Raw genomic sequence first — 27,185 nt, 5'->3', positions numbered from 1 at the left:
AAGCTTTAACCAATTACAATAGAACAAGCAGTTCTGGTGACGTAAGGGGCTATCAATTTGTAAAGGTCGTGCACGAGATGAGCTTGGTCACCTGAAGGAATAATCCAGTTCCAGTATCTGGAAGTATGTGCTTTAAATGTAATGTGGCAGTGTAGTGAGGTTATCTATATCATTAGCTTTCGTTCCTGTTGTACTATATGGGCTGCTAATGGACCCACCCGCTAGCTCGCGCTCTGTGGTGCTATGAGTTTAATGGTCAAGGCGACTCACACCACTCGCGCAGATAAGAACATCCCACGTACTCGCGCGACATCAACAACAATGGCAAACCGTAGTCTGTTTTGATAGGAGATTTCGGATTGGAGCTACACGATCTGAAACTCTCTATTAATCCCGTTTTGTTTTTTCTTGAATTGGCGGATTTTATTTTTAATACCCGCGTGTCCGTCCGTGCTTTTATTTTTTCGCTTTACATTTTTTCCGACAATGTGCGAGACGCTGTTGGCAAGCTCACACAGTCTGTGCATGTGTGTCCCTGCTGCTGCTTTTCTGCTGGGCTACAGCTACTAACCTAGCTGCTTTTCAGTCGGTGGTTAGCTAACTTTAGCCTGGCCGCGTTTATTGACTGGAGGGGGGAAAAGACAAACGAATGTAAAGCGTATTTGTATAGTCTGTTTTATGACAACACCCCCCAATTATTTGCTGATCGTCACTGTCGGTACCGTAAGAGGTGTTGTATGATTTGTCGTAGAAAATACTTTGCTGGCTAGCTAATAGGCTAGCTATTTGTGTGTATTCTTCGACGGAGGAAAACGGCGAGTTTCCTTTGAAAGTATGGATGACCAGACCAGGATGATGACGGGTCTCACCGGACTAGGTGGACTAGCACAAGCCGATGTTGGTGACCCAGACTCGGTCAGAAAACAACAGTCCCTCGGTCAGCCTCAACAAGACATAGGGGATATCCTACAGCAAATAATGGCCATCACTGACGAAAGCCTGGACGAAGCACAGGCCAGGTAAGACAACCGAAGAGCCATTTTCCACACATGATAGCTAAGCTAAAGTGAGTTGTATGTCTTCGTTTTTGGGTTCATGTGTTTGTGTGAAACATTCACGTAAGGTAATGCGTAATTGCAACATTAATGGAACTTCACGTTACAGTGTATTTTGCAGCTAAAGCAGTAACGTTAAAGTACATTTAGAATATCTCTCGAATAGTCTCATTACAGTGTTGTAGTTTGTTAGAAGCTCTTTGTTACTTCAGATTGGCTTTTTTTGTTTTGTTTTTTCAAACTGTAGTTTGTATACATGCCCATATGGTTAAAATAACGTTAGGGGGCTATCGTTAATCTTAACTGGGTAATCAATGAAGTATCAGATTTAAGAACTACCCCATTTCTGGGTCAGTCGTTGCCGTTTAAAACGCACACATAGACACTTTGGTGCAGCCTTACCTGTACTTTCGGTGTATGGAATAATTTGTTTTAAAATAAGTTGAAAAATACTTTGTAATAACTTTATATGTTTATATATAAAAACCCTCTGCCCACTGCATCTTAGGAAAATTCATGAATCGATGGCGCAGAATTATCAAGAAGTAAAAATGCTCTTTAAGATGGTGGATTTTGTGCAAGTTGCCATAGTTAAGTGTAATTATGTCTTCTGGTTATGGTGCCAAATCTTTTGTGCATTTTAAACATTACTATGCTAAATTAGATTAGAATAATTATCAGTATGTATCTGAAATGTTGTTTACATCAAATTAGTGTCAGTAAAATTGGGTATTGAAGTGCAAATGAGTGGATAAATTAAGGTAAAGGATTAGTCAATTTTACAGACTAGCCAAGTGCCGTCTGTGACAGCAATTACTCATTGAAATGATACATCAAATAATGTTTGTGTTAGAGGTATCTTTTTAAGCATGATTCCTATAGAAAGAGTGCGTTGCACTGAGTGACTGACCCACACTCATTTGCCATGTGGCTTGAGGAGCACAAGGTCAGTTTCAAAAGAAGCGTCAGTATTTCAACAATAGGCAATCGTCCACTGCAACACTGTGGCCACAGTGTGATGTGTCATTAGCTAGTGATTTTCCACCCAACATTTGACCACCTGGTTCTCTTAATTAATTCACTCCTCTTTCACTCCCTCCCTCCCTGGTGTTCATCCTTTTCATTGTGTGCTGGGTGCAATCAATTCTCCTATAATGTGTACGGGAGTGCAGCTGTCCGCAAATCGAGTTTCTATTAATGAGATGGTGGTGAGGGGGAGGGATGATGCTGTACTGGCAGCCTATGATCATTGGGATATTACCTTTCTTCACTAAAAGTTTGAAGACTTAATTGGGGTTCACTTCATTAATTCAAACATTTTTATATTCGTTTTTTCTTTTTAAGGTTTCATTTTTTTTCCTTCCCACTTTGTTTCTTCAACTTAGAATTTTTGTTGAAATTTTAAAAAGGTTAAGTCATTCTCTGTAAGATAATGTCTAAAATGAGTATTTGTATTTAAAAGGCCAAATATAGTGTTGGAAATCATGTAACACAATTATTTTGAGGTGTTAACAGTGTTTTCTGAAAAATAAATTAAAGGTGTGGCTGCTTGCGGAAGTGCCAGAGGTGTCCCTGCCTGTGTGCTTGTATTGATCTAAACTCCTGCTAATAACAGTCTGGCGTATATAAGGGGATTCTGAGGATAAAACGCCTTCAGAACCGTATGCTCAGCATTAACTGACAGTCTTGCTTGCAGTTAGTCTGTATTTGTTTGGCTGTTTTCTATTTTACATCTCACGTAACAGACTAAAACGTAATCAGATTCAGGCTAACACAGACCATGTTGATACACATAGATTTGTTAATACAAAGCAGATGCCATGGCTGTTATCAACATAATTCTTAACTTTGAAAAAGTTTGCCACCCACACATCTATCATTCCTTCAGTTATGATCCACTAATTACTGAGGGGGTTCGCATGTGATCATGACGTCCCTGTCATGCAGGGTGGCAGTGTGTTGGGATGGGGAGTGGCCAGGGCAGTGCAAGAACTCGGTGTTGCAGAGTACACTTCCTGCGCACCATCCACCCTCATCCTCTCACCCTGTCGCCATATGTTCAGATACTGGCCAGAGGAATCGCCGGCGCATTGGGGTGGATCAGACGACCCCACAGAGGGAGGGAGAGCAGGGGGGGGCATGGCAGGGGGTGGCCTGCCACTCAACTTCCAGCACAGGTCAGTACAGGACCGCATGAGCACCCCCTTCTCCCCCTCGTGCTCATACCCACCATGCTGAAGGCAGCCCTCCCCCCAACTCAAATCCAGCAGTGACTGAATTGGTGGATAAAATTACACATTTAGTGCTAGACACATACCTTACACATATAACAGCTTGCACAGTGGGTGCACTATTTTCTAGTCCCCTCATTAATACTGCAGTGAAGATTCACAACTGGAATTGGTGTTGAGGTCAGGTGTAGCCAAATCATATTCATATGTGGTTGTTTTGAATGTGTCATCAGTGATGTTGTATGGAAAGAAATGCTTTATTTCTTTATTATAAGGAGGATCATAATTCATTCTCATTAGTAACAGACTTCATGTTGACTTTGCTGTTTATCACCTAAATTAACTGTATATTGCTCATGTAATTGCATATCAACATTGTTGCTATTTAAACCCATTTTCACTATAAATGGTAACTGTGGTGATTTGTGGAACTCCCCATTGAACACATCCAAATGGATTTATTAATTTATAGGTCAAATCATTAAAAATACACAGGGTGCACTAATTTACAGCCATTATTCCAAGATAATTAAATATTGCAAGAGCACTGAGGGGGGCATTAAGAACACCTCCATGACCATCTCAACTTGATTAACAGGGCACAGTAGTCTATTGCATGCTTACTGTAATTAACATGTTTTTGTTAATTACAGATGTGTGGGGAAAAGAATACAAACTTTTGAACTATAGCTCCATATTCGCTCAGCAACTAACAGACTCACTCTTTCTGTTCACTAATTGTACACTGCCAGTAAAAGAGTTTAGATATGAGACAATGGTGTAAAGTCATTTAGGGTCGTAGTAGGATCAGGGCTTTTCTCCATCCTTGCAGTTTTTAATGAGCTGTATGGGTGTGTGTGTGGGTGCATGGATGTTTTTTGGCAGGAAATTCTGTTGCTGAGGTGTTGTGATTATTTGATTACATTGAAGTGTAGAAGTTTTGCCTTGTCTCATTTAATTGCTGTTAGCCTGTCTGGCAATAAAGAGAATGCCTCTGATTAAATTAAAATTGCATCTTAATCCTAGTCATCTCTATCAACTCACTGTCTACTATCATGGAACAAGTATTTCTCTAAGAGGAAGAAATTAGATTAGTGTGTATTAACTCTGAAATCTGGTGCTCAGTAATGATGACCTTGAGGTTTGGCATCATTACCTGCCCCATAGTGCAAAGCATTCAAATGACAACATTACTCTTGCTAGTTCGGATTGATGCATCAGGAATGTTTTTTGCACCGACAAAGGCATTTGGCTACTGAAAATGCCTTTAAACAATATGACTCTGTCCCGCTGAGTTGCACGGCATTCTTGAAATGCTCTATTCATAATACATACAGCTCCTCTACCTGTTTTATAGGGAGGACATGGAATGACTTGAGATGGAGGTCTGTTTATTGTAATCCTCCTCGCTCTCTCCCCCTCTTATTCCCTCTTCTCTTTTACAGGAAGCATGCCCTGAACTGTCACAGAATGAAGCCAGCCCTCTTCAGTGTTCTCTGTGAGATCAAAGAGAAGACGGGTAAGTTTCTACTTCACTCCTTCACTGTGTTCTCCACTCTGCACAAATTGTAGCATAGTGTTGAGATATAGTGCATCTTTTCCAGATTCCCCAGCACCAAGTTATCGTTATAATGGTGCCACAGACAACTGTATTGATAGTATTTATTGTCAGGTATTAAACACACATTGTGTGTGTGTTATGTGTGCTTTAGTGTTGTATGTTCCGGCCTTGTATTTACAGTTTCTTCAACCTATTTTTGGCTACCGTCCAGACTTTGCTCTGACCAGCTGAAACTATTCTTAGTGGATTAGTGCCTTTGAAACTTGAGTCCTGCAGAACCTTTTGCAGAACATGTTAACAACTGTTATCTTACTTATTGGACTGTAACTTGGTTACCACTTTTCACCTGTGGCAACACAGTCACAGTTTTACATTTTGGTAAGTTCCCAGATGATGAACATTTGGGACAAAAAAAATGGTCTCAGTTGATTTGATGTCAACAATATTTGTTATATTAAGGCATGGAAAACACCTACAACTACTACTAGTACAAACCACCATATTGCGTTTAAATAATCAAACCTGCTCCAGATAGAAAGCTTATGCACAGCTGTTCAGAAGCCGGCAGATATGAAAAACTTCACAGGCGTTATTGCTTTACAGTCAAATTGTTATGCTGTTTCAGTACAAAGATTTTCTTCTCTACACCACTATATAAAAACTGCTACACCACACAGTGTAGGGTAATTGTATATTTGGAATAAATTGCTATGCATATAAATGCAGTACCCTTACCCAAACACAACATTAAAAAGCTACTACTGTGACACCATCTTAACAAATAATGCTGACTTTAAAATACACATAAGCTGATGCAAATTATTACCTACGTATATGTGTATTCAAAGTAAACACGCTGCTTATTCTCATCTTGTTAGCTATTCCAGTCAGCTATCTGACAGATTTTAGTGTCTTTCAAAGGAGGAGGCCAGGGATGGATGGCAGATTGATGGTTATGTTAGTTTGAATGGTGTGGGTTTTTGAATCTTCTCCCCCTGACTCCCTCTGTCAGTTTCTCTCCCTTCGTGTGTTCTGCGTGCTTTTCTCTCTTTCTCTGTCCTTGTGTATCTTTTAACTGTAAGCCTCTGTTGTTCAAATACAATTTGAAAATGCTGCACTGCTGCCTGTTGTGGCCCTCTGTCAATAATGTATTATTGCTCTCCAGTGATTGGAGAAAAGTAAAGGCTAGGCTTGAGTGAGTGGGGCAGGGTACACTGTTTCCCAGGCAACCAGTGGTCTTATTTACCCTAATGCCATTCACTTTGATTTTCACATTTAGTCTCCCAGCAAACTACAGAGAGGGTCTGTGAGTACTTGTACAGTAAGCTGAGCAGAAAAACAGACCAAGGAATAAGTGTAGGTTAACAATAGATTAATGCTTGAGGTGAATATGGCAGCAAAGAGATATAGAGATCTGTGGCTTTGCCTGTACTCTGCTGGCCATCTGTCACAAAGTGCCCTCCTAACTGCACTGTGTACCTGCTTTGGCATTTCACTGCTACTCAGACCCCCTGTAGGCCCCATTGTCTGCCTCTGGAATGTGAATTGACTTCTCTTCATTGCAGCTTGTGAAAGACTCAGTCAGTAGTCCTTTAGTATCTCCACTGATTTTCTACAGTGTTTTCTTGCTAACAAACATAGACTTGAGCTGGCACACCCGTACACACACTCTGTCTCCCTTGCACATATACTCGCACACCAAAGAGGGATAAAAGCGAACTCAGTCTTGGGTCTACTCCTACTGCCTCGGTCTTGTCCTCTCCCCCTCCCGCTCTCTGCCTCGCTCCCATTCTTGAAAGAGAAGACTTGCTCTGAACTCGGGGCTTTGATATGGTAATGTAATGGTGGTGGTGGAGGAGGGGAGGTGGGGCATGGGGGATGGGAGGTGAATTCCTTTGAGTGCTGCAGTTGGTTAGATTGTTTTCATTGTAAAGGAAATGTTCTGCGCAAATGCCAGTATCCCCCACCCTCCCACCGCCACCACCCCAAAACACCCCTCATTTTCAACAGTGGATGCGTTGTCCTGAGCTCTCACATTAAACATGACCTCCGTCTGTGTGAAATTTGATTCTTGTTAATACTTTTTTAAAGATACACTTAAAAAAAAGAAAAGAAATTAAAGCACTTGGAAAGAGACTAGAAATTATCAAAGTTGAGAACCAGTGGCTTTGCTTCAACTCAGTTCTGTTCCCCCTTGCTCTCATGGGTATTTGCTGTAAAAATAGCTCTTGGTGCAATGGGACAGCTTATGCCAAAATCTCTCACAAGCTACTGCAGTTCACTCTCAGAAGTTTTTTTTTTTTCTTTTTCTTTTTTTTTTAAATTCAGTTCGGGCATGTTTCAGGCATTTCTCCTCACTTTTATGCATTCCTTGTGCTTTACACATGACAACAGTAAATCTGTCACTCACTCTGTTTTGATAACCTTCTCAAGTCCCTGTTTTTCAAGCATGAACATCCACCGTTGTTTATTTTTGGAAATGTTTTAAATGAAAACAAAAATAGAGTTTCAAGTGAAATTTGAGCTGTATAGTTTTTAGGCTTGGAAACAACACAGTGGTATTATGAGCCTCTCCCTCCTCCCACTCACTTGGACAAGTTCACACCCCAACACTTGCCACTCTTGTTGATAAGCTGCCTGATAAACAACTCTGTGGCATGGTGCCATGAGTTAGTTTGCCACCATTTGTAAACAGCTAACTACCATCCTACCTGGCTAAGACTGAAATTGCTGGCCCCTAGTTGTTGCCCCTAATTGATGTGAGTCATATGCATGTGTCTGTTATCCAATCTTATGGGCCATCAATCCAGTCAGCAACAACAACAAAAAGGATTTAACATCAAGTTTATTAGCCAGTGTGATGCTAACCTGAGCCGGTTGCTCTGGTACGTACCCAGTTGTGCCAGTATTCAAACAATGTGTTATGGGAACCGGTTAATTGATGTTTGGCTCTGCCACGTTTCCAATCTATCTTCCTGCACATTAAAAAAAGAAAAAAAAAAAACTTTTTAGTCACTCCGTTTTTAGAATAGAAGAGTCTTCATTTTCAGGCATTTTATAACTCATGCCCATGTTTATAATTATGGGGCTTATTTAAAGAAAATCTGTTTGTTTTGATGGTTGTTTCCAGAGCTCTTAAGGCATTTAATAAACTGTTAAAGTAGTTCATGCCTTATCTTTTACCTATAACTTATAATGGCACGCCAGTGGAGCGCTTATTGTCTTTGTACTGTAAGTCTGTAGTAACTTCTATTCTGATGCCTCATTAGTTAAATTATTACCTTCAGTTTATTTGCATTATTCAAGATACCTCTTTGCATTACAATGCCATTTCACAATCCAAATGGACCCACTGACATATTAAGTGAATTACGACCTGTTTGTTGTTGTTGTAAAAACACTAAAACGACACGAGTAGATGTCGCACATGGTTGTTACATGTTTATTTGCCACCGGGCTAAACACCTTATAAACTTTGAAATCTAACTTTAATTTTAAAAACTTTTTGTTTTGGACCTGGCCATGCATAAAATCTAACAACAAAATGTCACACAGTGGTGTAATCAAGTTGGTAATATTCCCATCTTTTGTAAAGGAAAATCCCTTTTAGAACCACATGAATGATTTATATGTTTGTATTCTACAGACTGAGTACAGTTCTTCAAAGTCTAGTGAATCACATGCCTCATTAAAGAGACTTAATTATTATTAGTTTTCAGAGAGCCCATTTTTTGAACAGCCATAACATTTTATGAGTTGTTAGAAACCTGAGGGAAGCATTTCATTATTTTTTATGAGGAGAAGCATACAATCTTTTAAACTCAAAAGCATTAAGAAGATAAGAAATTGATTGTGACTAAAATGTAATGTAGATGAAACTACCAAATCTACATTTTCAGTTTTATCATCTGTGCAATCTGAAAAGAGAATAAGTGAACAAACTTCTTTCTCACTTGATCAAAAAAATCAGTGATTTCTCTTTTAAAAAGTCTGTTTCGTAGATACATTCACTATGCATTAGTACAGGACTATTAGATGGGCTTTTCAGGAATCTGCTTTGATTTGTGTTGTCCTGCCACTCAATTGTTTTTTTTTTTTCTTTGCCTGGCTCATTTGCAGAAAAGGATGAAAAAAGATAAGGGTGTGTGTTGAGGGGGTGCAGGAGCGATACAGGGAGATTGATGAGGCAGTAAGAGAAGGAGTAATTACTTGGTGTCCATTCCCCAAGCCAGATTGGCAGACGGCTAATATCACACAGACCCCTGGCCCTGACAGACACCCCCACCCCACACGCACATAGCCTAACTCTAACTGGGGAGTCAGAGCTCTCCAACCTTCAGCAGAGGCCTAATGGTGTGCGGGCCAATGGACTTCTCAGTGTGTGTATGTTTTCTTTTATTTTTTTTTCCCCCTGAAGGCCCTTCTGACAGAGTTGTCACCAATGGGAGTGGTTTCTCTTTGCTGGAAATGAGAATTTTCTCTAGTGGATGTACCCATTTCTTTCTGGGTTGAGTGTGTTTTGTTGTTTTGTTTTGTTTTAAGAACACAATTTACACATTATGGCCAGAACAGTGGGTTTATTGTAAAAGTTGAGACCACTGGACAACACAGATCAAGCATTTCGCCAAATGCTTCGCTGTTAAGACTACTATGTTTAGTTTGTTTTTGTTTGAAGCAAGATAACCAGTAGAACTGCTACTGAAACGAAACACTTGTAATTACTTGCATATTGATAACAGGCCTTGCTAGTTCCCAGAATCAGTTTTATGCCAAACAAGGTAACCCGTCAGTGTTTGTTGAGGATCATTAACAGGGAAGTCTCCTACCTCTCATCTGCCCTCCCTCTCAGCATGCCTGCGCCTTACTTTTCTTTTAGGGTTTGCTCTTAAAGGAAGCCGGCATCTCTTTAATTAAAGATATGTAAATGTGGTCTCAGCTGGATTGCACTAGTTTGGTGGTGGTGGTGGGGTGGGAGAGTGTCGGAGCCCAGTTCCTAATCCTGACTAATTAACAATTAATTACAATTGATGGGTGCCTTCCACCCCTCTGCAGCAGTGCTCATTGCTGTCCCAGACAGTATGTTTGTATATTTCACACCATGTCATAAATGCAGGGGAGAAATAGAAACATCAGGGCTGGTAGAGGGAGGGGGTATGCCTTCCACCCTAGATTAGCAATATGCATTGGGTTGCTGCCTTCATTAGTGTAGGTAGTTATTGTACCACTGTTGGTTAATGTATATTGAAGCCATATTCTGGGAACATGATTAGTATGCGCTTCAGTATCAGGTTGTAATGTAGACTAATCTTTGTGCGTGCAGGTTAACAGACTGAATCGATAGTGCTGTAAAACCCATATTATAGGTACAGTGGTTTTGTTCCTCACAAGGGTGGAACTTTGAACCTGTTCAGACTAACCATGTAGCCTCACTTCGCTCTAGCACCATCTGACTGTGTCATAATGCTTGTTCACTTGTTATAAATGGGCACTGCTCTTCTGATCTATCGCTTAATTGCCACCTAATTTGCATAACAGTGCAAATTAACGACCTCTCAAATGAGCGTTCATTTTTCACAAAGTCTTTAGGAGCTCCTTAAGAGTCTGTGCTAATGAGCACAGGAGGCAGCTGGCCTGATGAGAGTTGACTGGGGAAAGATCCTAGCAGTGCTATAACAAGCCTCCTGCTTAGGTGCTCTTCGTCATCCTCCTCTTCCTCCTGTGACATTTAGAAATTTTTTCTTCCATGTCTGTCTTTTGTTATGTGCAGAAATGCATTGGACTCAGGATATATTAGAGATGTAATTACAGCTGCTCGCTTGTGCTTAATATGGACTTTAAACATTACAGATTTTAGGTATTGTACCTTATTGCCAATAAAATGTTGTATAGAAAAACATCTTGTATTATTCATTTCAATAACAGCTCAGTGTTTGGTTACAAACTGTGCTGGTAGTTTTAATTCATGCTTTGTCAGATGACCAGCTGTGAGAAAATACCAGTATACTTACTGCATCTCACAGTCTGCTTGTTTAATGTCTGTGTTATCTGCATAAGCTTAAAAGTAGAGATGAAACGCACATCCCTCCCCCCGAAATCATGAAAATGTACAATAAACAATGTTTTGTGGTGATAGTTGGGTAACAAACCAGACTGACCTCAAAAATTTCAATTATTTCAGCTGTTCAGCATGCGAACATTTGAAGGACTGAAGCTATATCTCTGGATCTTTAAGCATGACTGCTCTGTTATGCCAAAAGTTGGTGAATAGTTGTAATCTTAGTTAGTTTACGTGATACAAGAGTGATTTTTGCAGGGATTCCTTGACCTTTATACTGGTAGGGAGATGGCCAATTAATAACTCATTTAGACAGTGTTGAAATTAGAGTAAAACATGGAAATCTGGAAACCAAAGCAATTACAGACAACTGTTAATGATCCACAGATTCATCTGTAGAAACCTTGTAGATTTTTTTTCTTCTTCTTCTAAATAGATCTTTTTGATCTCTTCATAATCATTGCTTAAGCTAAACAGGCTGTGGATTTTTGGATAGGAACTAAAATGCACCAAGAAAGGCTTGTGCTTGATTAATAACTCAAAACAAAATGAGTGCATTGTGTCGAAAAGCCGAAAAAAGCAATAGTTAATCCCAATTGTCTTGTCTTCATAATCGTTGGAAGCCATAACATTGATTACATTCAAATTTGTTACATTGTCCAGCTCTGAGAGTTGAAATTTCAGATTAATTTCTTTATTTACATAAAATTCAAATATAGATTTTAGAGAAAAGAAAAGCATTGTTGATCTTTCATTAAGGAACAACACAATTGATATCCTTCAGTGTTTGTGTTGTATTTGTTGTTGTCCTTGTCCTAGCCTCTCTGTTTAGTTAATTAAGGGCTGATTGATGATGTTGGACTGAAGTGTTGTGTTTGCTAAAGGTGTGAATTCTCTAATTCACACCTTAGTAAGACCACAGTGTGTTTACTTTGAATGCTTACCTCTCAGTGTGTGTTTGTGTCAGAGTGGGGGGCTGTGTGCTACAGGACTCTTGTAAACTACCCAAACAGATGCTGATTAGTGTGAGCTGCTTAAAGTATAAATGGACATATGGATTGGGCTCATTAAAGCCCCATTCAGACATGCACTCCTTTCTATTAATCTGATGGCATCTGAACGTGTCAGTTTCATGTCCGAAGGAACACCCTGGTCAGTCTGTAAAAGTTGCAACCACAGTTTTACTAGGGGCTTCATACAGAAAGTTTTTTCTTTTTTCTTTTTCTTCTTTTTTTAACCCCTAAAAAGATTTTTAAAAATTGATTTTTCATTCCATAAAAACTTCAACTTTGTGCCAGCTGTTAGATTAACTATTGAAGAAAACCTGCCATTCGTTTTCACAGATTAAAAATCCCCCCGTCGCCTCTTGACAACTGATACCTAAGCACAGATACAGGGAAATTATAGTTACATGTTAATCCCCTTTTTTGATCAGTCTATAAGTTATACAAAGCCACAGGTGGAAATCTTTAGGGCATTGTGGATTAATTCTCAGCTTAAACACAGTAATTCTGGACTGAAACATTTACCATATTTTGCTGTTGTGGTCACCATTTAAATGAATTGCATCTACAAAAAAAAGGGTTTTTTTATTTTATTTTTTTAAACAAGACTGTGACCATCAATGAACCAAAATCAGTATTTTCTTTTACATATTTTTAGAGTTATAGCTAAATTAATATATTTCTATATTATATTTATAATATCATATTATTCAGTATTATATTTCTCACTTCAGTGGTTTTAAAATGTAGTTCGCATACCTCTCTCTACTTTTTTCTTTTCTCTTTTCTTATCACCCACACAGAAACTTATCTGCAGGTTGGATATACTTAGCTGATTGAACAAACTGAAATCACCATTTCTCTAATTTAAATCTCTTAGTTAAAAAAAAAAAATCAGAGATCAGGTTTAATGTTTGGAAAGCCAGGCCGTAGCTGCTAGCATTTACATATTTTTAGTAGCTAAACTTTGGGTCTGAATGGGTAAGGTAAAAAGAGGATTTATACTCTTGTGTAAAATGTGTAGAAAAGCGTAGGTATGTCGTAACTGTAACCTGACTTCACTTCCCTGGAAATGTAACTATACTCACCGCGTCCGCAGTTTGCATAGGTACAAATACTGGCAATGGCATTGGCCTACGCCATAGGCTCTACGTAGCCATCACACCAGGATAAATTAAGTGTAGCAAAACATATTTATGCATTGCTGGCAGCACAACAGGTTGTTGTGTGCACAGACTATTTTTTTAAGTTGTTCAGCTTCCTAAAAACCCTGATTGTTTTAGAGAGGGGTGGTTTTTATTAACACTTTGTTTTCACAACTTACAACTAGCACTTTCTATTAGCTTCAAATGTAGTTAATTCATTTTACTTAATCAATAATTTGATTTAAATCCAAACAGTTCACAATTCGTCAAAGAAGCCAATGGTGTGATGAATTTTGTTAATATGATCAAAAAGCCAAGTGTAAACTTTCAAACAAACTGGTAAGCTCAACTTCAGTATAAAATGCCAAGACTGAAATATTAATATGTTGTAAATAAATCAGGTAGAGCACACTTAATTGAGGAGTAGGTTCAGTTTTGGTCAAGTCTGGTTTTGGGCTTTGGTCAAATATAGCCCTAGTTGCATTATGCATATTCATGTCTTGTCCAAGGCTGTTGTGGGTTTATTTGAGTTTAGTTGTGAAGACATTTGAGGTAAGTGTAACATATGACCTAATGGAAAAAATGCCATCACTTTAACATCACTCACTCGATTGCAGGATTAATCCTTTATCTGAAAAAACTTAAAATTACCGAATAGTACAAAATGTTCCCTTTTTAGAAGAATAAGTGAATATTTTTGTGTAAAACTACACTTTTCAGTTTTGTTTTTTTTATACATCGTCCATTTAGCATAAAACCCAGCAGGGAAGTGATTCATTTTTAATGCTAGTTTTACAGTTTGAGTGCCATATTTTTCAACCTGCCTAAGGCACAGTTTTGTTCACACAGGTCTTCTTTTTTCCTTGTTGAGCAACCCATATTTTTACCAAAATTGCGTGGTAAATCAAAAAGGTCCACACACAGAAGAGGTTAGGTGTGAATATTGACATTAATCATTATAACCTATGGTTTTGTAATGAAATTGCTTTTGGCATCCAGGTAACTATTTGTCATATAAGCTTGGGATATTACATATTGCATATATGGATCTGGATTTAATTAATAGAAAGTTTGCATTTCATTCCATGGTTTGAAAACTGCTCTCTTAAATAGTACATTTCATTCTTTTTCTACAGAATGAAAGTCAAACTCATCCAACAAAAGATAATTAGGAGTCTGTTCCAGTTTCATCAAACTTGCATTTACTGTACTGTTGTTTTTTAATAAATAATTTGTGGAAATCAAATCAGTCAACCTGGAGGGTTTTCAGCAGCCGTTTGGTGTCATGCGTAGTTCAAGAAGAAGTTTATTTTTCCCAGAGGTTTTGTTTATTTTTCATCTGATAAAATAGTGAAAGAGTAGTTTCATAGGTAGATTGGCCCCACTTCTTATTTCCCTTCACTGTATTTGTATTATGCGGGTGCTGTTTTATCACTTGCAGTCAGTTTTAGTCTTTTATACATGGGTTTACCTATCATAACACCAGAGCTGGTGCTGAGATTTGTTTCTGCATTTTTATAAGTCAAATTAGCATATTTATGTAGCAATTTTTTTTCATTGTTAAAAAAAAAAATCTTTCTATGGGCCATTCTCTTTATCTGAATTCCCTATAATGAAAGGAAAAACTGATGTTTTCACAGTCCTATCTTTTTTTCCCTTTCTGGCTCTCTCGCTCTCTGGCACGTCTGTACTCTGGATTCTGTATATTTGTGGCCCCTGTCTCTTTCTCTCCCGCACACATATCTTCTCCTGTGACTCCTTTTTTCAATTCTCCTTGGTTCTCCTTCTACCCTCTCTCCTTACCTTTTTCCCCCTTTTTTTCCCTTCTCTATCCTCCTCTCTCTCCCGCTCCCTTGCTCTCTCCCAGTGAAAGGCTGAGAATACCCAAGGGAGCTGATGCAATTAAAATGCTAATCCTGTCTGTCTACAGAGAGAGGGAGAAGGAGGGGGGGGGGCTGACAGCATGAGGGATTGCGGCTCACATGGAGAACTCGACTGAAATGGAGAACAGGGGGGTGGGGGGGCACTGGGGGAGGTGTGTGTGTGGGGAGGGGGGGTGCGCTGAAAGGGAGGGGAGGGATGTGTGTTGGGGAGACGGGAGTGAAAAAGGGGATGCTAGCGAGGGAAAAGACAGACAAGGATAAAGCTTGTGCTGTGAGCTGAGCAATGATATACTGATTACGTTTAAGCCTTATCTATGCCTATGTGTGGAAGGCATTACAGTTAATGTACAGCACTATACTACTGGTTCGGTTGTTCACCCTTACCTGCAGCACTTCATATATTGTGTGTTGTCTGCACAGCACACCATTTCCACATTGGCTGTGCAGAAATGAGAATGATTATGTATGCAGTGAAAGCCCAGCTGGATACCCTGAATATTTCATAGTATGTGTTGCTCGCTTCGTCTCTCAATACCACACCGCCCAGCTTGGCTGGTAACGTGTGCATAATAGTGTGATTCTAAGATCTTTGAATGCAGCGTATGGGCCTTAAGCAGTCTTACTATTTTTTTTTTTTTTTTTTTTTTTTTTTTTTTGTGTAAGATGAATTTAAGTATTATTACTTATAGCACTGCTGAGTTTTAGCTTCTCGGTAATAGACCCAGTCGGGTATTGGGATACATTTGATCAAATGGAAACACTGTTTAGGTTCTAATATGCAGCCAGTTTTCAGACCTGAAGACTCTTTATTGTTTCTAGTTTTCACGAGTTGTATTGGTAGCTTCAGAGTCGAGGACTTTTTAAATTATTCTTAAAAAAATCTTTATATGTGTCTGTGTCATATGGTTCTCTTCTGCGTGGTATCTTAACTCATCTTAACAGATGCTGTAATACCACTAGACCACTAGACTGTGCATGAGTGTGATTCTGGATAATCACAGCTTAATTGGAGTAATTAGGGGAATGTAGGGGCATTAGGCTACAGCTGGGGGGCCATAATGAGTGGGGGCAAAAGGGAGGGGGAAAGAGGTGAGAAGCTTCAAGAGCCACAGTTGCCCTCTTAACTGTAGGTCAGTTGTACATCTCTGTAAATGGGCTGTAAAGAACAAAGCATAACTACATATAGTTATGTAGTTATAATCGGCATACATAAAACTTGCACCATTATTAGAGTGTGGCCTAAGCATTAATATATTGGATACAAAAATATCTTGTCATTGATAATGCAATTTGGATATACTTCACATAGCTAAAAATTGGACAGATCTTTTGTGAATTACAGAAAAGAAAGGAAAAAGAGGAGGGAAAGAGATGGGCGAATCAGGGTCATTAGTTCAGGCGGCTGGGTCTGCTGCATTCCTGAGCCCTGAGATGGGGGAGCAGCAGAGCAGGAATGTGCCTTGGAGAGAGAAGAGACCTAAGCAGAGGGAAAAGAAAAAGGCAAGAAGGAACAAGAAAGAAAAAAGTGAAGGGTAGGAAATGGGGAAAGTTGGACACTTGGCTACTTACGGCCTTGTAAAATGGTGGAACAGACTCATTTATCAAAATGAAGTTATGAAAAAGAAAAAAAACTCATTTGCTCCATTGCACTTGGAAAATTTAAGCAAAACTGTTTTTGTCCTCATTTCTTCACATCTGTTACCCTACACTACAGCTCCAGTCATTTGTTAGCTTTGACTTCTCCACAGCTGCAGAAAACTTGTTTTTCATTGCGACCCTTAAGGACTCCAAGTAAAGACTCATAGGTCTCACAAGACAGAGCTCTGAATGTGAGAGTTCAATAACCCTTTGAACTTTGATACACTGAATCAACTAGAATAATCCTTTAGGAAGACAAGTGTCTAATGCCACTCAGTTTCCACAGGGATTAATCTCATCATCCATACTCGTAGAATCTGTCTCTCTTAAAATCCTGGTTAATTTTGTCTGTTTTCAATTTTTTTTTCATTCCCTTTAGTCTCAAGTTAAAAAGATCAACATAAATGTGGTTACAGTACTGGTTTTATATGTGACTATGAATCAGTATTTGCAATCATAAGGTAAACATGACCTTAAATGTATTTATTTTACTATTGTGCAAAAGCTTGGGTGTGTTAGATTATTAGTAAAAGGAGGAGGGAGGGGGGGTGAATATCCTGACCGGCAGTCAGGATATTCACTTTAAAGTGATGGGAAACAGAAAATTTAAAGGTTTTTTTTTTTATTTTTATCATTTATGGTCAAAAGATTAAAAGAAAAAATTGCTGTCAGAATTTTTTTCTTTCCTTTTAAAGTCAGATAGGCATTCATAGCTATTTTTTTCAATTCAGTCTTTTAATCACAGCAATAAAAAAAGATTATTTAATTCATGCATTCTTTTTAATATAATGTATAAGATTTCCCAAAAAATTGAACAGTTTATAAACGTTCAGCTCGAGACAGTAAATTGTGGTGCCAAGTTTCTACTCTTACTTTTTGAAGTTGAATGATTGAGAGGCAAAAAAAAGGGCAAGTGAAACTGAATTTAGTTAAGTGTTAAAAGCTCCAGGCTCTGAAGAAAAGATGGTTGTCTGGAGTTAAAACTTTTCTGTAACAAAGGTGTCTTTAAGGGAGTATGTGTTTGTGCACATGTGTGAGGGGGAGAGAGAGATGAGAGCATGGCTGCAGGCTGACAGAGGTCCTGGTATAATACAGTGGTGGAGAGCAGCGACTGATAACTATACTTATGGCCACTGGGGCTCATAGTGACAGCACATGCACTCCTATTACTGGTCCCATGCCTCATGCCCTTATCTCTGGCAGTGTGCCACTGAGGGACCACACTGCCCTCTGCTGTTGGTTTAGAGGAAGTTCAGGCTTATTGAGAATTCAGTCAGGCATTCATAGCAATGACTCAGGGGAGAAACTTGTGACTGGGTTTTGACAGTACTGCACTTATTTGAATTTTAGCAGTGATTTATTGTCTTTCTGTGCATTCCTATAAGCCACAGCAGTAGACCTTTGCTTAGAAAATTGTATGGTCTGTCTTTTTTTCTTTTTTTTTTTTTTTACCAACAGGTTTTCATAGATCTAGATGAGTAGTTTAGCAGGTGTTTTCTCAGACAGATAAATGCTAACCTTGTCTGACTAAATCATGTTGCTCTCTCTTTTTTCCAGTTCTGAGTATACGAGGCGTGCAGGAGGAGGACCCCCCAGATCCTCAGATCATGCGGCTGGACAACATGTTGCTAGCGGAGGGTGTGTCAGGACCAGAAAAGGGCGGCGGATCGGCTGCAGCGGCTGCAGCAGCAGCAGCAGCCGGCGGCTCCCCCACCGACAGCAGCATCGAACACTCTGACTACAGAGCCAAGCTTGCCCAGATCCGCCAGATATATCATTCCGAGCTGGAGAAGTATGAGCAGGTTTGTGCTGAATGTACATCAGGGACATGCATATGTGACACATTCCTTGCTTGTATGCTGTAAAACATTTTGGCAACCCTTGACAGTAAGATGAAAAGTGATTTTGTTTGTTGTTTGGTCAAACACAAGATAACTGAAAAACAAGATACATTTGTGAAACTGCTCAACAAGACTAGTGATGTGTAATAGACAAAAAGTATGATGGACAAAAGAAGTGTCCAGTCTAGTTTTCTAGTGCACGGGGAAATTATATATTTTAGGTCCACATGGGGAAAAAAAAATGTGCAGGAATTAAACAGGAATTAAAACAGGAACAAAGTATCTAATTTAAATGTTTGTTTTAAACAAATGTATTTGTTTAATAATTTCTATTATCAGATGCTATATTGTTATTCAGAGTAGTCTGAAAGCAGATGCTTCAAAAACTATCCCACTGGCACTGGGCAGAATTTGTGCTTTGTCCTTCTTTTGACAATAGTATTCAACTGCTCTCTCTCCCTTCCTCTCTCTTTGTTCCAGGCCTGTAGTGAGTTCACCAACCATGTAATGAACCTGCTGAGAGAGCAGTCTCGCACACGGCCCATCTCTCCCAAGGAGATTGAGCGCATGGTGGCCATAATCCACCGCAAGTTCAGCTCCATTCAGATGCAGCTCAAACAGAGCACCTGTGAGGCTGTGATGATTTTGCGCTCACGCTTCCTTGATGCCAGGTCTGTCTGTGTGGGTCTCCCTGATATGTTTATTTTCTGTGTGTTGACTGGCTGGTTACCCTCCTGTGGGCAGAAATGATCTGAGCACTTAGAAATGATTGTTTTATCAGATGCACATTCCAAAGATATTGTCATTATCTTGCTGTCTCTCTTTCTCTGTCTCTTTTGCTCTCTCACTGTCTCGCTCTCTCTCAGACGTAAGAGGCGTAACTTTAACAAGCAAGCTACGGAGGTGCTGAACGAGTATTTCTACTCCCACCTTTCTAATCCTTATCCAAGTGAGGAAGCCAAGGAGGAACTTGCCAAGAAGTGTGGGATCACTGTGTCTCAGGTGAGTTGCCAACATAACTGTTATCCGGTATAGAGGTTATATAGTTGTTAAATCCAGAATTTTAGGTCGTGTCTGTACTTTATTTTTAAAACCGCTTCATTTTTTTAATATAAGTAAAATAAGACTGAATAACTAAACAATTCACATTATTGTTTATTACTGATTTATTTTTCCCACTGGGGGTGCACGGCAGATAAAATAAATGCAAATGACATCTGTCTGGTCCCCAGGTCTCTAATTGGTTTGGCAACAAGAGAATACGCTACAAGAAGAATATTGGTAAGTTTCAGGAGGAAGCGAACCTCTACGCAGTTAAAACAGCGGTGGATGCGGCCAATGTGTCGGCGCAGGCCAGCCAGGCTAATTCTCCGGCAACGCCCAACTCAGGTACCACACGCTCCATTTCTTCTACCCACATAGGCTTCCCTTTCTTATTAACAAGCTTCTCTTCCTATGTATAAGCTTTTGTTCTTGCATAACTGGACCACAGGAAGTATAGTGGACTGACATAATGGTTCACAGGAAAATCCACAATGCAAACTGCAAATAAGCTCTCACTCAGCTACCACACTAAGTGTTTGTAGTTCTCTGAAATGCTCTCATAGAAGGAAGGATGTATGCTGGTACATATTACATTAGTTATAATAATCAGTATTGAGGCAGTAACATAGTATGCACTTTTACATTCTAAAACAGAAAATTGCGTGTACCATTTGGAAAATTTGGGCACATACCTTCAGCTTGTTTATTTTTCTAGAGAACCTTGCTTATCCAAATATTTTACAAGAAACTATATGCTTATATTTTCTGCGCAGTTCCTTCACCAATCTGTTTAAGTAATTGTATTTTGTCATTCAAACATAAATTACCTTTTAATGGAATGAGCCACAGTACTTACAGGATATTATGCTCTATAAGCAATATTGAAATGACATAATGCATTATGTTATGCATTATGTCATTATGTCGTAATGCATTTTTACCCCAGTTGCTGTACTTTTTATAGTTGCTTTGTATTTTTTAATTATATGTTCTATATGTAGATATGGGACTGCATCCATGCACACGTGTAAAATGTAGTTAGTACATTTCATAACTCTAGTAGTGACAGGACTAAACTGTAGCTTATAAAATGCGGCTCTGAGAGCTCACCTGTCTGTGTTGTACAAAATTTAATGTGCAAGATTCTCCAGTAATATCTACTGTCTGTCATTGCGACTTTGTGTATTCAGACTTGTGCTATGTTGAACGTTTTACTTCATAGTTAATGTACGTACAGAGAGCCTGACATGGTAATATTTTCATTGTGACTTTAAGTTTAAAGTTACGGGATGTAGAGGTTCTGGTTCATTTAATCATTTCCCTTCTTGGGGCTTCTGTATACCGGAACATACATTTTCCTTTTGAATTTTAGCTTTTTGCTTAATTTCGTCTTAATTTCATCTAATAAGACCCAGACCCAGAATAAATGCAGCTGTCTGTGTCATAATTTCCAGAACTTTAAATTTCAGGCCATCCGGACTAAAACGCAGTCCTGGAGTTTTCACATTGAAACTGAGTCGGCTACATTTCAAAAGGCCCCGTTGTAGTGGTGTGGAAATACCGGTTTAGTGCAGGTGTTATACATGGAGATAACAAAACCGACTTATTTCAAAACAAAAAGGTATTTGTGTTGATGTTTTGCTGTTTCACCAGTTAGTGGACACTGAAGCATATGCTGCGCAGAATCTTCTTTTAGGTTTTATAAATATGAGAAAATAGCAACAATGACCCTGATTTTCAAAGCGTTGTCCCTGAGCAATGGTAGCCTTTTAAGTCCATTACACCATGGTGAGGCTGATTGGCTATTGGATATACATTGCCTGCAGGGTCACCAGGGTCATTCAGCTTATCTCACACAAGCGACACCTACCTTGGCCTACGTTCCCTCAACGGGGACGGTCTCAACATCGCCCCTTCTCTACAGCCGCAGGTATGCACTGAGGACAGCTGTGGAGTTGCCAGTTGCCCTCATGCTGTTAACCTAGCCACCCCACTTCCTCAGATATCTTCCCTTAGGCTAGCTCCTTTTGACCTTTCCTCATATCCTCCCCTTGGCTTTGTCTTTATCACCACTGACTCCTGCTCCACACAGACGTATGTAGAGGAAACCTTGAGGAGCATTTGCCTTTACTCATGAGAAATGTAGGTAATGTAGTTTGTGTCACATGTTCAGCAAGCATAGGACCCGGTTCAGTATGGAAACATCTGTGTGGGGTCATCAGGGTTCTTCACAAAGTTGTCTTCATGCAGCTGGTATATTCCTACAAACCAGGTCTGGGGGATTGATCCTGTAGTCCCTCTGGTTAATCATCCGTTTCTTTATGTCTAGGTTGTCCTATATTTCCAAGTGTGTCACAGTATCCTGCCTTTTTCAGTCCTTGTTTTTCCCCAAGTGTTCCAAAAATCCCATGTCTTTATATAAAACCCATTTCCAGAAACACTGGGTCACTGTGTAAAATGTAAACAAAACAGAATGCAGACATCAGCAGATGATTTAAGCCTTATGTTTAATTGAGAATTGTACAAAACCAGCAAGCCATATGCTGAAACAGAGACACAGGGCATGTTTGTGACTATTGCATCACCTCTTCTCCAGTTACTGTAATTTTGAAAAGGAATTGTTTACCCATTTTTGCTTGCTTTAGTATTTCAGTTGCTCAACATTTCAGGGTGTTCTTTATTGTACTTTTTTGTTTTGTAATCTGCCAGATATTTTCAATGGGTAACAGATTTGGATTGCGGGCAGGGCAGGTCAGCATCTGGACTCTTTTATTATGGAGCCAAGCTGTTGTAATTCATGCACAATGTGGCTTGGCACCATCTTTCCAAAATAAGCAAGGCTTTCCTTGAAAAGGATGTTGCTTAGATCGAAGCACATGTTGCTCCAAACATGCACATATCCTGTTAAGGGACCTGTTGCCAATTAAATTTATTGGTTTTTGGGTTTCTTGTCATTTTACTGCATTTTGTTACCATGTGTCAATAAAAATCCAAATTATAGAATGTGATATGTAATCTTCATTCAACTTTCACTTGTATAGAATTTTAGTTATTGCAAATCATTACATTCTGTTTTATTTGCATTTTATACAGAATCCTAGCATTTGGAAAAGGTGTTGAATTCATAGGAGTAATGTGCACCATACTCACGTAGATGCAGAAGAGATTTTATCAAAGTGAATTGTTCTTGTTACTTGTCTGTGAAAAGAATTGTCGTTTTGTTGTTTTGGATGGATCCACAGATTTCTTCTGTTAAGCACCAGTATAAGAAGAGGTAAAGCACTGCATTTTGGCTTCAGCTGCAGTCTTTCATTCAGACCATAAGTGGTTTAATGGAGAGTCATGAAGTTGATTGGTGAGCTGCAAATTTTAGTGCTCGCACTGAAACAGGATAGTAGATGAGCTGTATTTTTGAGCAGTGCAGTCTGGCTCTGATGGCTACAGGAGAGGTTTGTGGATGCTGTGACTTCACTGGGCAGTCTGTGGAAAAATGGCGACATAAATATTTGTCTAATTGTACTAAAGTGTGTGTGTTTTCAATGCTTTGTCTCTGACAGGTGGATACCCTGCACCCTGCTACACACCTGACGGGCGGCTATGAGGAGTTGTCAGGTAGTGGCCTCTACACCCCTCATCGCCTGGATGTGAGTTCCAGCTAAAACTCCTCATGTGGTGTAGCTGATCAATAAGTATTTGGGATGCCAGAATACTGCTCTGTACAGTGATGAAATTGTCAACTTTTTAAATGTCGATGAAATCCAAGCACTTTCGCTGAGTTTCAGTTCATTTTGCTTTTGACTTGGTTACTTAAGAAAATGAATAAATATATGAATGTAAGAAGAAAAATAAACTTTGCTTCATGCAGGAAAAGTAACAGCAGAGAAAGAGAGAAATTTTGCTGTGCCCTCCAGTTTAAATTAAACGTGGGGTTGTATGTGCCAGAATTTATTGATTTTTGCAAATGTGTGTGGAGAGTTCTTTTTAGTTTTGAACTTAAACATAAACTAAATGTTGTACAAATCAGTGCGTTCTGTTTTGATGTTGTGCACCTATTGTTTTTTAGAAACAGGTTTGTAACTTTACTTGTATTACTTCAGTAATACCCACTGCAAGTTAAAACATGCCAAAACATGAGTTACTGTAAACATGTTCTGGAGTTATGCATCTGGATTTGAGCACCTTCACCTTAGTACATTCAGAAAGCCAGGAAGCTGCAGTACTGTGTTTTAACAAGGTGGTTCCCTATTATTTGAACCATTTTGTCTTGCAGATGCATCCTTTGATTACTAAGCACAAATGTAGCTGATTAAGACTGTTATTTATTAAAACCTACTTCTCATGTAGAATCCTTCCTCTGTTGCTTTTTGCAGGCTAACAGCTGGCAGGACACCACCAACCCCCCCTCGGTTACCTCCCCTCCCGGTCCTCCTGGCAGTGTCCACTCTGACACCTCCAACTGATCTGTTGGCTCTTCCTGCCATCACTTCAGTCCCACCGCAGTTTGCTCTGACTACCATCTTCAGTCCCTCTTTTTTTTTTTTTTTTTCTTCACTACTTTCTTGTCTCTTTACTCAACTAGATGGCCACACAAGGCTTTATTTGCATTTCATAAACACACTGTGCTGGAACACAGGACAGCCGAACAGTACCTAGGAGGACTTCTCCATCCAGCTCTTCTGAATTCAGCTCTACCCTAATGCTCAAAGCTTCGTAACTCAGATTTGAAAGGGGGTTGGAGTTTACTGAGGCTGAGAAAACATGTTCTGTTAAGGACATTTCTGAAGACCACTCACCCAGCTGTGTAGATGATCATGATGTCTGTACATTATGTGTATATGCACGTTAACTTCACACAGTACTTACACAGTTTGTTCACGTGCTGTTGACCTCTGCACTTAACCCTTTGCTTTGGAAAACTGTGTGTGATTGCCTGTATCTCTTGAAGCCTTGGCATTTGACAGCCAAACTGTTGATACGGATCACCAGGGAGCTCTGCTCACCTTGCTCGTACCAAAGTGCTGCCCCAGTAGTCGTCAACACATCTGTTCCTCCAAGATCACCCTCTGCCAACTCAATACAAGAGACTATTGTATCTTCCAGTCCTTATAGCTCGATGTGTTTCATTCTGTTGGAGATTTCAAAGACCCTTCCACAACATACACTTTGCAACTTTACAGTCGTTTTCATAGTGAGCTGACATAAAAGATGTGTCAAGCACAAAAGTTAGCATCCTTGTTATGGGTGTCTCTACCTGTAAATGGGTAGTTAAGGGGATCACTGTTCTAAACCAGGCAGGACAAGTGATAATAGGGCTGATGAGAAGAGGAGGAAAGGGCAGAGAGAGGACAACATCTTTGGTTGAGTGGATGTAACTAATAGCCCTTTTTGTTGCTAACCAATAGAGGGTGTTGGTAGATGGCTTGTAGACTTTACTTCTTGCTTTCTGTCCACTAGTTTATTTGATTGTAGGCTATTTTCTAATGCTGTTTCACCAAGAATGCACCAGCCACCACCAAAAATTTGCTCAATAAAGCATCTAAATGACGATAAAAGAAGGGTGGAAAGATTTTGGGGCATTGATGTGTTATTGGGACAAAACGTGTCATGAATTTAGAAACGTGACTGTCTTCCATGCATGTAGGACTTCTAGGCGTGATATTGTTTTCATTTAACCTTCCGAGTTTTTAGCTTCATTTTTATTAACAAAAAATAAAGGGTATAATTATTACAGTCAGACCAAAAAGGAAAAAAGTGCATCATGTATTGCTATGATGTGTGTCTCTGTGTGGGCGTGTGTACAGTGTTCTTGGGATGTCTTAGTCAAAATGGCTGGTGCCCTCTGACCTTTGTAAACATAGAGACTGGGTGCTTCCACCAGCCGATCACACACCAGATGGGGTTCAGCTGAGATCTCCCCCCAATCTTGAAACATTTAAGCTTGTGAGCCCGAGGCAACACACTACAACCTTCTGTTGTACCAAAACCAAAAATATCAAGTTCAGTAATGTAATAATGCTACTCTGTGTCTCTAAAGTTGGTGCACAGCCACCTTCTCAGTTTGAGGAGAGGAGGGAATTATATTTGTATCTGTGTCTCTCTGTGTGGTGTTGTCATGCCTCAGTTGATTTGATTTTTGGGGCTTTTCGTTGTGGGGCGAGTAGTGTCGTATCACACTTGTAATTTGATTGTGAGCATAGAAGGAATGCTCTCCTTTTTACCCATCTTTTAATACCTTCTGGTAAAACTACAATTATTTTATCTTTAGTTCTATGGCCAATTGGGCAAGGGCTTCTCTCTCTCCTCTGTTACCAAAAAAGAGGCAGTCCTGGGTGTAGCAAAACTCTTAACCCACATTTCAGACAACCCTGCAACATTTTGGGCGATTTCATTGTTTAGAACTATTTTATACATTAGCTATTATGTGAATAACAAAGCATTTTTGATAGTAAGGTAAAGCCTTATGAAGATTTAAGTGTCAGTCAAGACTTTGTTGAAGCATATGTTACAGAACAAAACTTGAGCTTGAACGCTGATCACATGTGATATCCCTGAGTACTCGTTTTGTTACTCATTGCAGTTCATATGACTGTATCTTATAATGTTATGCCACACCAAATTATCACGCCCCCGCCTTTTTCTACCTGTTGTAATGGATGTCACTGTACAGTTTGTGTAATGTTTCAGTAATTTTTTTTTTCTTTTTTTCGTATATAAGTTTTGATGTTTGGTTGAAATGCCTGTTTATTTTTGGCCTTTGTATCACAGGATTCACAATAACTATCAGTTTGAAATATTATTTAGGTCTTTTGTTACATACTTGGGTTGAAATGTATGCTATACAAATGTAATTGTATTTGGTGCTGTGGAAAGATAACTGTATGAATTGAGGTTATAAACGTTTTATTTCGTGTATTGATTTATGGACCCACTTCCCTTCTTAATCTCCAAGTTTCCTCAGTTATACAGTCACTTTTCCAAATATTCTCCAATTCTGGTGTGAAATTTTTACTTTCTCAAAACATTCCAAGAAACAGAAAATTGCAGTTTAAATATAAAAGTTTTTTTTAATAAGCCTCTCAGTTATATCTAAAATGTAGAACCTGCTATTTCATTATTAATAAAAACAAAATGCAGACAGCAAATTTGCAAATAGGAGTCGATGCTTTTCAGTTTTTACAGTAGAAAAAATTGTTTTACATTTAATCTGAAGATCTATTTTTGTGTCGCGCTATAAACAGTGAATATAGCCAAAATACAATTGCCCAAATCCCATAATGTTGATACATACTGTATGACACATTTCAGCCTTATGATTGTTTGGATTCTGTGACTAAATGACTTCCACAGCACCAAATGGCTTCTTAACCCTTTGATTTCTTTGATTTTTATCAGTAAATTTGTATCTCCCTTCTTTCCCTTGTATTTACCCCTCTCTCTACCTCTGTCTTTCCATTTCTCTTGTATATAACCCCCACTGTTTTCAGACTTGTGAGTCTGTATGAACTCCTTTTATACCTCAACTTTAGAATTGTTCTAGAAAGAGTAAAACAAAAAGGAAGAATATGACAAATTGTAGTGTTCTTATTAGAAAATTAATAAAATGATTTAGTGTGATTTTTTTTTTTTCCTTCAGTATTTGATTTCAGATTTTAGAAGTGTTTCATTTTATAATTTGTCACAAATGCTCTTGTGATAGTCAAACGTAATAAAAGGAGAGATTGCACCATC

The 27,185-nt window shown here is 39.1% G+C and overlaps 1 protein-coding gene across 2 annotated transcripts; it reads left to right on the top strand.

The window, feature by feature from the left end:
- Window positions 1-143: 143 nt before the first annotated feature.
- pbx4 (pre-B-cell leukemia transcription factor 4) lies at window positions 144-27,185 on the top strand. 2 transcript variants are annotated; one of them, XM_039611413.1, is made up of 9 exons: window positions 144-1,019; window positions 3,119-3,232; window positions 4,732-4,805; window positions 18,130-18,374; window positions 18,894-19,084; window positions 19,280-19,415; window positions 19,646-19,802; window positions 23,015-23,101; window positions 23,828-27,185. In XM_039611413.1, the coding sequence occupies exons 1-8, from the start codon at window positions 835-837 to the stop codon at window positions 23,056-23,058; spliced, it is 1,146 nt and encodes a 381-aa protein (XP_039467347.1). In that variant the 5' UTR covers window positions 144-834; the 3' UTR covers window positions 23,059-23,101; window positions 23,828-27,185. The 2 variants fall into 2 exon arrangements, with proteins under 2 accessions (XP_039467347.1, XP_031592321.1); XM_031736461.2 differs by lacking the exon at window positions 3,119-3,232 and having other exon boundaries at window positions 160-1,019.

This window comes from Oreochromis aureus, linkage group 4, assembly GCF_013358895.1.
Source record: "Oreochromis aureus strain Israel breed Guangdong linkage group 4, ZZ_aureus, whole genome shotgun sequence".
Taxonomy (NCBI): domain Eukaryota; kingdom Metazoa; phylum Chordata; class Actinopteri; order Cichliformes; family Cichlidae; genus Oreochromis; species Oreochromis aureus.
Note: the sequence above shows the minus strand (reverse complement) of the source record. Positions and strands in the feature narration are given on the sequence as shown.